We start from the raw sequence: 12,334 nt of genomic DNA, 5'->3' as shown, positions 1-12,334 counted from the left end.
CACACTGCTGGCTCATGTTCAGCCTCCTGTCGATCAGCACCCCCAGGTCCCTTTCTGCCTGGCTGCTCTCCAGCCACTCTGTGCCCAGCCTGTAGCGCTGCAGGGGGTTGTTGTGGCCAAAGTGCAGGACCCGGCACTTGGCCTTGTTGAACTTCATCCCATTGGAGTCAGCCCATCTCTCCACTCTATCCAGGTCCCTCTGCAGAGCCCTCCTGCCTTCCGGCAGGTCGACACTCCCTCCCAACTTGGTGTCATCTGCAAATTTGCTGATGATGGACTCAATCCCCTCATCTAAATCATCGATAAAGATGTTAAACAGAACTGGTCCCAGCACTGATCCCTGGGGGACACCACTGGTGACCGGCCGCCAGCTGGATGCAGCCCCATTCACCAGCACTCTCTGGGCCCGGCCCTCCAGCCAGTTCCTGACCCAGCACAGAGTGCCCCTGTCCAAGCCATGGGCTGCAGCTTTTCCAGGAGTATATTATGGGAAACAGTGTCAAAGGCTTTGCTGAAGTCCAGATAGACCACATCCACAGCCTTTCCCTCATCCACCAGGTGGGTCACCTGATCGTAAAAGGAAATCAGGTTGGTCAAACAGGATCTGCCCTTCCTAAACCTATGCTGGCTGGGTCTGATCCCTTGTCCATCCTGTAGGTGCTGTGTGATTGCACTCAGGATGATCTGCTCCATAACTCTGCCAGGCACTGAGGTCAGGCTGCCAGGCCTGTAGTTACTAGGGTCAACCTTGTATCCTTTTTTATGGATTGGAGTGATATTTGCCAACTTCCAATCATATGGGACCTCCCCAGTGAGCCAGAACTGTTGGAAGATGATGGAGAGCGGCTTGGCAAGCTCTTCTGCCAGCTCCCTCATCACCCTAGGATGGATCCCGTCTGGTCCCATAGACTTGTGAGGATCCAGATGACTCAGTAAGTCACCAACTATTTCCTCCCGGAATACAAGGGGGCTATTTGGTTTCCTACCTCTGTCTACCAGCTCCAGAGGCCAGTTGCCTTGAGGGCCACCTGTCTTACTGGTAAAAACTGAGGCAAAGTAGGTGTTAAGTACCTCTGCCTTCTCCTCATCTCTATTAACTATGTTTCCCTCCAAGTTCATCAAAGAATGAAGGTTTTCTTTGCCCCTCCTTCTGTTATTAATGTATTTATAGAAGGACTTTTTGTTATCCATAACAGAAGTGGCCAATTTAACTTCAAATTGTGCTTTTGCGTCCCTGATTTTCTTTCTGCATGATCTAGCTGTCTTCCTGAATTCTTCGTAAGTAGTCAGCCCTTTCTTCCATAGTTGGTAAACTCTCTTTTTATCCCTGATTTCCTTCAGAATCCCCCTGTTTAACCAAGCTGGTTGTCTTCCCCACCGGCTTGCCTTTCGGCACAACGGTACAGCCTGTTCCTGTGCTCTCAAAACTTCCTTCTTGAAGCACATCCATCCCTCCTGAACCCCCTTGTTTTTAAGGGTTGTTTCCCAGGGTATGCTCTGGACTAGACTTCTGAATAGGTCAAAATCTGCCCTCCGGAAGTCCAGCTTAGAGGTTTTATTGTTGGCTCGCCTGGAATCTCTGAGTATTGAAAATTCTATTATTTCATGGTCACTATTTCCCAGGCGGCCTTCAACCACTACATCTCCCACCAGCCTCTCTCTGTTTGCATATATAAAAAGAGACCTTTATGAATCTTCATTCTGATTTTTTTTCCACCCTAATAAAAGTGCATGACCTTTCAATTAATTCTGTCTTTTTAACAGGGCTTCAAGCCCTGATCCTTAAAGCTGCTTTACATGAATATAAGGTTACATCTACATCAAATGGCTTCTGGGAACAAGATCTAAATGCAGATACCTGAATTTCCAGTTATTAAAAAGTTAGATGGGTTGTAGAAGAAGATGGAAACAGCTTAGAGACCATAAGAGCGGCTGTTTCTACGTAGTCAGATTTAAATAACAGTCGTTTACGTGCAGTTTGTGTCCAGTACTGTGGATATAGCTCACATTTAACATATCACATTCAGCAACATATTGCAGGATATTCCCATCTTTTTCCTTCTTTCTGAAGAACATGTAATATAGAATTCATTGTAATGTAGAATTCATCTTAGCGCCACTGGTAATTTTTAAGCTATTTCAATGAACACATCTTGAAACAAGTAATATTGTCATTTCTAGGAACAGTTGGTGTTCTTAAGGGAGAGGAAAAAAACAAACAGTGCCAAACCACAAAGACAGAAAGAACATATCTAGGCAGCAAAATAAGAACTGCCTATTGAAAAGCACATACTCTTCTCCTGGTAAATGAACATGCTCATTATCAGGCCGGCTGGCAGGAATACTAATGACACTGGTGCTGTAATCCCACAGATTCCCATTGTAGACCTCCTACAAAAATGAAGATTGTCTTTCAGTGTGACTTTATCTTCCTGTTTCAGTCTCAGTTCCAAGAGAAGGTTTGGGTTTGGGTTTTATCAAAGTTGCTTTTTCTGACAGGCATGTTTAACAAGGAGCATTCGCTGAGCATATGGATGCATGTGTCATGACCTGTCTTCAAAGCAGCATTATCTGTAGTTGTTTAGCTACTTTAGGTTAAAATCATGATTTTTTATAGTACAAGTGCTACTTTGTGACAAAAAAAAAAAAAAATCAAACAAGTCCTTTGGAATGAGCTTAGGGGTAGGAGAGGATACACTACGTTTTCTGCATAGGTAAGCTTTCATTTGTGCTATACACTCCATAAACAACAACAGAAAAGAAACCTACATGTCACTAAAGACGTGAATGTAAGTATATAAAACCAAGAAACTTTGAAAGAAGTTATCTGCAGTTATCCTGAAATCAGGCTAAACTTTGTCGGAACACTGTGTCTAATTAACAAATTTCCTAAAAAGGCTGGAAAGCTGTTGAATTTTCCTGTAGCCTTTGAAGAAATTCTTCTGTCCATACCTAGGGCACAATCTTAGGGAGGCGGTAGGGAGTCCTGCATCCTGGAGATGTGCCCTGCCCAGCGCAGCTGTGTTCTCAGCAGCATGGCCTCAATGCTCGTGACTGCTGCCTGTTCAAGGACAGAAGTATTGGTCACATAATACGTCCAGTGGATGTTTAGGATTGTACGGAGGCAGCGCTGATAGAAGCGTTCTAAGAGACGCAAGTGGTGCCGGTAAATGACCCATGATTCAGATCCATATAAAAGAGTAGACAGTACAATGGCTCTGTAAACGCTGATCTTTGTACTTCTTTTCAGGTGTTTGTTTTGCCACACTCTTTTATGGAGTTTACCAAAAGCTCTGTATGCCTTTGCTAACCTGTTGTCTATTTCTGCATCAATCTTAACGTCTGAGGAGATGATGCTTCCCAGGTAATTAAACTGCTGAACTGATTTGGGGATGGTGCAGGCTGATATAAAACTTCTGTCTTCTTCAAGCTGACTTCCAGCCCGAAAAGCTCAGCAGCCTCTGCAAAGCAGGATGTTAAACGCTGCAGAGCTACTTCTGTGTGGGCGACGAGGGCGGCATCATCAGCATAAAGCAGCTCACGGACAAGATGATTTAAGGTCTTAGTGTGGGCCTTCAATCTCCTTAGGTTGAATAGGCTCCCATCGGTACGATATCAAATATAGACAACGTTTTCATCATCGAGGTCTGCTGTGGCCCTTTGGAGCATCATGCTGAAGAAGATCATGAATAAAGTTGGTGCAAGAACGCAGCCTTGCTTCACACCATTGGTTATTGGAAACAGCTCAGAAAGTGCACCGCCGTATCTGACTTGGCCACGCTGGTCCTCATGAAACAAGATGATCATTTTGAGGAACTTGGGGGGACATCCTAAACGTTCCAAAATCTGCCACAAACCTTTTCTGTTCACAGTATCGAAAGCCTTGGCGAGATCAACAAAGGTAACATAGAGTCCTTTGTTCTGTTCCCTGCACTTCTCTTGCAGTTGTCTGAGAACAAATACCATGTCTGTGGTACCTCTGTTGGCTCAGAAACCACACTGGCTTTCAGGTAGAAGATCTTCTGCTATGGTGGGTATTAATCTGATCAAAAGAATTCTTGCAAGGATTTTATCAGCAATGGGGAGCAGAGTAATACCTCGGTAATTTGAGCAGTCTGATTTATCTCCTTTCCTCTTGTACAAGGTAACAATGACAGTGTCACGAAGGTCTGAAGGCAGTACACCTCGTTCCCAACAGCGCACCACAAATTCATGAAACTTAGCATAGAGTGCTTGGCCACCGTGCTTCCAGATTTCAGGTGGGATTCCATCAACCCCAGCTGCCTTACCAATTTTCACCTGCTGTATTGCTTTAAGAGTTTCTCCCACGGTGGGGGCAGTGTCCAGTTCAGTTTTCACCAGTTGCTGTGAAATGTACTGCATTGCTGAGTCTTGAACTACACGGCTAGTACTGAAGAGAGTCTGAAAGTGTTCAGACCATCGATTCAAAATGGAAACTTTATCTGTGAGAAGCATTTGGCCATCTGCACTGAGTAGAGGGCTTTGAACCCGGTGTGTAGGACTGTAGGCTGTTTTCAGAGCCTCATAGAATCCCCTATAGTCACCTGTATCTGCGCATAATTGGATTTTTTCCGCTAGATTGGTCCACCACTTGTTCTGGATGTCACAAAGTTTCTGTTATAGCTTGCTGCATGCGAGTCGAAAGGCTGCTTTTGTTATATGACAAGATGGCTGAGCAAGGTGGGCTTGGTGAGCAGTTCTCTTCTTACTCAACAGTCCCTGGACCTCATGATTGTTTTCATCAAACCAGTCCTTGTTTTTCTTGAAGGAGAACCCTAAGGATTCTTCAGAGGACTGCAGAATGCTATTTTTAATAAGTTGCCAGAGCGCTTCGGGAGAGGGATCTCATGCATGTACCAGCATTATTTAATGCAACGTCTGTGGTCATGTGTAATCCCAATGTTCAGTGGTAAAGTTAGCAGCTGGGGACTGTCATGTCACTGAAAGCATGAGAGGGTCCACAGATGCCTGTAGCAGGAAGGAGAGCTGTCTCCAACCACCTCTCTGCAAAAGCACTTCACTTAGGATTTATGAAAGAGATTTTAGCATTATTGTGTCATGGTTGTGAAAAAACAAGCCCTGCAAGAACATCCTGTTGCATATTGATGGGCACTTTGATAATAGACTGTTAATTGGCCATCCATATCCATCCAACCAGCGCCTAATAATCAAACTCACTGTTAAGTGAGAACAGCTATCCTTGACAGAACAAACTGGGCAAGGATGTGTGTGCAGGAGGAACTAGAAGAAGAAAAAGGAGGCTTTGATGGCATGGTGGGGAGCAGCATGAATTACTGTAATCCCATCGTCAGGAGTGTGTTCAACACCGTCACCAGGCCATGCCAAACACAACCAGATTAGTCTCATTCTAGAAAATGAGGTGCTGGGAGGAAGGCAGGATTGCTGATGTCTAAAGCAGATTTGTTTTCCACCTGTCTTCAGTTTTGCATCTGTTTGTTTTGATGACATTGGCTAGAGGCAGACCAACAAAGGGAATGAAAAGTGTTATATTCCTGCTGCAAAATCAGGCATGTTTCATCATCAGTAACAAGAAATCTTTTCATTCAGTTTACAGAGGCATAATCCTCACATTTTCAAGCTATTTTTAAACCTTTTGGAGGTTTTGATTGATTTGTGGACTGACATAAATGTAAAAGTTCAAATTAAACATACTCATGTTTACCCAGCACTTTCTGCTTATTATCTCTTACTGTAGTAACTCTTTATCATAAAAGGGTTTATCTTTCCACAATAAAGAGGGACATTTAATTACTTATTTCCCTATTTCAATTTTCTCCTGAGGAGATATCAATGTAAAACACAGTAAGCTGACTGTCATCTTCTACTGCTTCCTTTAACACCAATATTAGTGTTTAGCTGGAGGGATTTATTTTATTATTGTCAAGTGTTAGTGTTTTCAAGGGTGGAAGCACAGAACTCATCTTCTGTCTGGAGAGCTGTTTGATTCCCATAATCTCAGTTTACAAGTGAAATCTGGACTAAAAAAAATCAATCAGTTTGTAGTGCCAAATGGTACATAATGTTTATAGACCTAATTAAGTTTGCGATTGTATAAGAATCCTTCAAAGCAGATTTATAACCATTGCTGTCTTCATGTCAGTTGGTGAGGAATCTTAGGAGAACTGAAAGGTTCACTTTTCCTATGTTATTAACTTTTCCCATGTTGTTAGCTTTTCCCACCATTCCCTGATCTACTCATATTCACTTAGCTGTTGGTATCTTTGCATTCCGTTGCCTCCATGGACAATGAGGTTTTATGGATATAGGTTTGTGTTTGATGAGAGGTCTTAAATGGGTTTTATTTAGTGCATACCAGCAAGTGTCACTGTAGGATTAAAACCAGTATTATATGAGTTAGTATCTTGCTTTTTAATGACTAAAACAACAGTTCCAGATGACGAAATCTTACTTGTGAATCTGTATCATGAATTTGTCAGGCAGCTTTGAAATTGCTTTTTAATTTATTTTTTTAACTTTCTTGCATCAAGTGTATTGTCATACCCTGATGTGTCTGCATTAACTACTAAAAATGGGCTTTTTTATTGAATAACTAAGATTAACCAGTCTAAATTGCACACTGTAGTGATACTATTTTTTCTCAAGCTGTCATGATTTTTGTTAAATAAACTATGGATTTAATAGAAGCAGGGGTATAACAATAAAATATAATCTGGCCTGTACTTGCTTAAAATATGCATCTCAGTTTTCCTTAAAAAAGAAACAATCTGAAAAAGCTGTCAATGCTTAATTTCTTCATTGTTAGTGGTCAATGGCATATCACACTTCTTAAAGAAATAACTGACTCCTTAACTTAAAGAAAAGTATTGTTTATGTCTGAAATTTAATATCTTGTGAAGAAACCAGTCTGTAACCAGTCCTTTAGAGATAAAATGTGTTTGATGGGACCAGAGGCAGGTCATTCAGTTGTGAGTTTTCAGGAAAGGTGAATTTCTTGTGAATTTTAAAGAGTAACAGCCCCATTGGAGCTTTTATATGAAGAAAGAATCATTTGTTAATCTAGTGGAGTATTTGGAAGGAATCAATGAGCATATGGCTAAGGAAAGTCCATTTGTTGTGGTATTTTACTATCCAAAACTGTGTTCAATATTTCATTTTAACTTATAAAATAAAGTAAATTTTTCTTGTCAAATACTATCTGATTAAAATAAAGTCCTAAAGGGTGAGCAAAGGGACAGGCATAACAGTGCTAAGAGATTACTCACAGAATCCTAAAAAAACTTCTGCTGAAGTCCTGGCTGTTGAATAAGTTTAAAAAGATATCAAAAATGTTTGGATATTCTAAGAAATGTACTTATAATATTGCTTAGAAATTATTATCCAGTCTCATACTTCCTACACATCGCATTTTGTTATGCCTGAACTAAACACCAAAATATCTCTAATGTGGTGGTTGTAACTTTTAAAAGTGGTAAATTTTAGGTTTAGCTCATGTTGAAATAGTGACAAATGTGACAAACCATGACTGGAGCTGCAATAAAAATAAGAAGCTTGCACAATAAAGTACCTATTCCCTGAAGGTAAAGGTTTGCTTTGGATTTCAGGAATAATGCTCTTAATGATAAGGAAGATAAACACTTCTGAGCATATATGGTCAAAGTAGAGTTAAGTGCTATACTTGGTAATTAAACTGTCTTCAATTTAGAAAGGAAAATTCAACTTTTTCTTATAAGGATTTCACACATTTCAAATAACATTTAATGCATCTCAACCAAGAGATGCACTAACACACCTAACTAATATGCCTTCAACTTGTCTCCTTTTTAAGGTCCCCTTGGAAATCTCTCTCCTGCTTTCTCACATCTCTTTTTTTTAATAATTATCAATCTATTATTGCAGCTGTTAAGGATGGTTAATTTCATACGTGTCCTCTCTGTGTTGTGAGTTGCACGTACACACAGACACATCTGTATGCGTTTATTTCCATTTTTAATAAGTAAATATTTTAATAAGTAAATACAAGAAAACTTTTGAAGATATGCACTTTCCTTAGGAAAGTAAAGTTGTTTACCTCTGGCTTGCAAGTGGGTATAGCAGTTCATATACCAAAGAATTTTATTCTGCTTCAATGGAAATATTTTGGAGACAGAGCTAAGACTTGAATAGATCTTTCAATTTTTAAGTAAGAACGTGATGAAAACACAATGAAGAATGACACTTTTCCAACATATGTGGGCTTTTTGAATACATTCTATATTGAGCCTGCCTGTGCTGGTGACAAAGGATTTGTTTTTTCGTGGCATTACTGAGCGCCTGGTACAGCAATGGGGGAGAGCTGCCTGTTGTTGTGCTCTGAGCCCTGTAACTAGTCAAGTGCTGGATGCAAAGCCTTTATTGTTAGCTGATAAAGAAAAGTAGATTCTAGCCCAGCTTCACGTAGCGTTAAAAACCTGTGTGAAATCACCGTGTGGTGCAAATCAGTCGTTAATTTCAGTGGGGCCAGGATTACATCCAAGGATATCCTGGAAGCTTTGGCCGGATTTTGCACTGAAGGATCACACCCTGAACCCCATCCTTATGTGAGGTTTGGCTTACCTTTTTTTCAAAGCACTAGCAAGTGCTTGTCTGGGGCACTTCCTCCGCAATCAGCTTAAAACTTCAGTTTAGTTTGTATTTTGATCCATCACCACTGACACACAGTACCGGGGGACTGTGCTACCAGTGGCTCCCTGCACTGTCTCCCTGGCAAGAGGAGCAAATTGCAATGGTCACTTTTTCTTCTCTGTGTCTTTAAATTAATGAGGAATTAAATTATTTGTGACTTTCTGCCCACGTGGGCATTTCAGAGTTCATTCTTGGGTACTGTTTGAAGTGAAACACTGCAAAGTTCCTGAGAAAATCTGAAATGTGAGTAAACATCTTTCCTGTGGTACCCAAAATTGCCAAAGTGCAGTTGACCCACAAAAAAGAAGATCTTTTGGACAATGGACTTATATTGGCTGCCAGAATAATTCCTGAAGTTACCTTCTCTTAGATTCAGCATCAGAATTGAGTAAAGAAAAATCTCATTTAATTGAACTGCTTTAGGGTGTTGAGTAGTAGGTAGACCACCAACATATTTGTATATAATAAATTTTCTAAGTTTTCTCAGTTTGGATTGTTCACAATAACAGAGTGTTTTTCTTCCTGTACCCAAATGGAGTGGCTTCAGAAAACAATGTTAGAAAAAATATCTTGATTTTTTAAAAAAATTATGTCTACAAGTAGTTCTGGTGAATAAATTAATGATGAATGCCACACATGAAATTATAAACACTGTGACACTGCAGTACACACTTAGTGATTGTGGATTAAATGTATAAGACCTTTAAATATTTTTGGTGTAACTAAACAATAACATGTCTAATTTCCTATTTCTAAAAAATACTAGCGATAACAATTTGTGGTATGTTGGCTAAATGCTAATGTCTGGGGCAAGACCAGTACATGGAACTTGGCAGTAATTGCAGAATTTTAAATTTGCTTTTAGCAATTATTTCAATATTTGAATTTGAGGATTTTTTTTCATTGTGTCCATAAAAGTCAAATTCTCAGCTCTTTAGATAGAGCAAACTAAAAGCTTAATCCATTACACTAATTTTACAAGGAGAATAGTTAATTACCAGAAGTATTGTTTACTTTTTTTCTTTAATTTCTACAAAAACAAGATGCTAGTCGAGTATTTTAAATTCCTTCTAAACTGTATTTGGCATGACTTTTTGGATCTATTTGTATGCTATTGTAATTACAGCTACTTGGGACTCAAAAGAGTTGATTATTTGAGTTGCATTCGTTTCTTTTTTCCTTTTCCATTTGCAGGATGCTCTGGCCCACTAGGCATAGAAGGAGGGATTGTGTCAAACCAACAAATCACTGCATCATCCACCCATCGAGCTCTTTTTGGCCTCCAAAAATGGTACCCATACTATGCACGGCTTAATAAGAAGGGTCTTGTGAATGCCTGGACTGCTGCAGAGAATGACAGATGGCCATGGATTCAGGTAACAGATGGAGCTGAGGGGAAAAAAAATCTCCTTGATTCAATTGCCAGTGTCACTTAAGAAACTGATGAAGACAGGTGGTTAATGAACAGCTAGATTCTTATTCACTGTCAGAAACGTAGCCTAGGCTAAAAGGGACTAGTTAGTTGCAAAGCAGTGATAATCTTGATTTTACAAATGCAAAAATCTTTTTATTTAAAAATGTGATATGTTCCATTGTGGCTCTAAACTGTGGAAAGCGGGTTTATAAAGGCTCCTTTCAAAGAAGCTGCTTTCCACAGATGTTACATTTTGTATTTGGGTCCTTAGAAGCATATCACAGCAATATTTCATGGTGGAGATGTTTTGACATGTGCAGCCTTCCACAGGTGTCTTTCTAGAGAGCTTTAATGTGGTTTTGGCTTTACCAGAGCTTGCAGGAAGAGCTGGTCCTCTCTGCTGGGCTGCTCTGGGCACAGAGAGTAAGTATCACGTGCATTATACTGGAAGTAACAAGAAGTGTTTTAATTAAGTCTGAAGCAGCTGTTAGTTCAGCCACATCCATGGGGCTGAAAATACACATTTTCTTATTCCCACTCAAGGGTGTTATTGCTGGAATGATTCAAATGGCAGTGCCCTCACTGTGAACTGGATTTCTCTCTACCCAGCAAATGATTTCAGTGGAAGTCATGAAGCACTGAATATGAAGTCCTGTGGCAGTATTTTAATGAAGATAATGATTATCTAGTGATTGCTGTCGCTCTTTCCTCCTATGGGGTTTTCATGATATATGAATTGGCCTAAGCTTTGGCAATTTCAGCTGTTGGTTAATAAAGGCTAGTAAGTTAGATACTTACTAACAAAAGGAAAACCTTTTGCATTAATCAGGGTAGTCAATATGTGAAGAGGATGCTTCCCTTTGAGTGAATATAGGATTTAGCTAAACATGGTATTTGAGCATCTTGTCTGCCAGCGCTAAGTTGAACTATCCATAATGTCCCTCAGATGTGTCAGACACACTCTACTTGAAGTTACCTTTGTAAGCATGTCGTAATATTTCATAGAACCATAGAATCATAGAATTAACTGGGTTGGAAGAGACCTCCGAGATCATCAAGTCCAACCCTTGATCCAACCCCACTGTAATTACCACATCATGGCACTCAGTGCCACATCCAGCCTCTTCTTAAAAACCTTCTGGGAAGCTGAATCCACCACCTCTCTGGGCAGGCCATTCCAATGCCTGATCACTCTCTCTGTAAAGAACTTCTTTCTAATATCCAAACTAAACCCCCTTGGCACAGCTTAAGCCTGTGCCATCTTGTCCTACAGCTGATTGCCCAGGAGATATACAAGCTTATGTCGTGGCTACCACTTGTGATTTTTCCTGAGTGGCTCCCAAATTACCTGGGGAAAAAGCACAAGGGATTACCTGTTCATTTTTTCTTGTTTGGAGAGCAGATACAAAGTGCTGTTTGATGAAGTTTTTTGGAACTGGGATGGCAAGAGTGCTGGATTTTGTCAGTTATGGAAAACAAAGCCAATGTTACTATTTGTTATTTATTGCAGAGTGAAAACACAAAGGTCCTTCAATGTATCTTAAATCAGTTTTCATCAGTAAAGACCAGAGGGGTTAGGAAGTCTAATATTTATACATTGAAAAAGAACTGGAAAGAGTAAGGCTAAGGGACTCAGGCAGAATTATTTCTACAGGAGCAGAAAGCTAATGTGACTTTAATGGATAATGAAAAAGTCAGCATTACAGTAGCTTTTGGGCTGCTTTAGAGTATGGGCTTTATTAAATGAGCTGGGGAAAAAAATTCAAAATCATTTTGCACTGGCCCTCTAGACACATGTTTTTCTGGGAGATGAACTGGATGGCGATGTCTAATGGTCTGATGCTTCCACTCATTTTTGCACTTGTCAAAGCCGCAACCCACAGGGGAGGCAGCTCTCAGACCCCTGTGCAGTGTGTATCCAAACCAGACGTGGGTCTGCCTTGGGCTTTGCTCCCAGGAAATCTTCCCATTCCTCTTACCTGGGAGGAATGTTGGGCTGATGGAGAAAGTGTGTTTATAAATCTCAGCCCTGAGTTCAGTTCTGAACAATTTGTTCTTTTTCTTTGGAGATAATGGATCAAATCTAATTCCTATCTCATAGAGGTTATTCTGTAATTTTGACTACCATAGTGTGTAAGGATTTTCTAGAAACATTAAGTGATATGATTAATGTATTCTAAGCAACAAACAGTCTCTTCTTTTGCTTCTCACTTTTCTTGCATAATAAACTTTGGTCTATAATTTTTACAAAACTTG

At 40.2% G+C, this 12,334-nt stretch overlaps 1 protein-coding gene across 3 annotated transcripts in view; it reads left to right on the top strand.

Annotated features, from left to right (window-relative positions):
• EDIL3 (EGF like repeats and discoidin domains 3) overlaps nt 1-12,334 on the top strand; it is a 228,216-nt gene that overhangs the window by 145,021 nt on the left and 70,861 nt on the right. For all 3 annotated transcript variants that reach the window (XM_027881299.1, XM_027881307.1, XM_027881291.1), the window contains one exon: nt 9,859-10,040. In XM_027881299.1, the coding sequence (XP_027737100.1) occupies nt 9,859-10,040 (182 nt within the window). The remainder of the gene's footprint in view (nt 1-9,858; nt 10,041-12,334) is intronic.

This window comes from Empidonax traillii, unplaced genomic scaffold (genome assembly GCF_003031625.1).
Source record: "Empidonax traillii isolate 1590-97213 ecotype Southwest subspecies unplaced genomic scaffold, ASM303162v1 scaffold6:size4315531, whole genome shotgun sequence".
NCBI classification, from domain to species: domain Eukaryota; kingdom Metazoa; phylum Chordata; class Aves; order Passeriformes; family Tyrannidae; genus Empidonax; species Empidonax traillii.
Note: the sequence above shows the minus strand (reverse complement) of the source record. Positions and strands in the feature narration are given on the sequence as shown.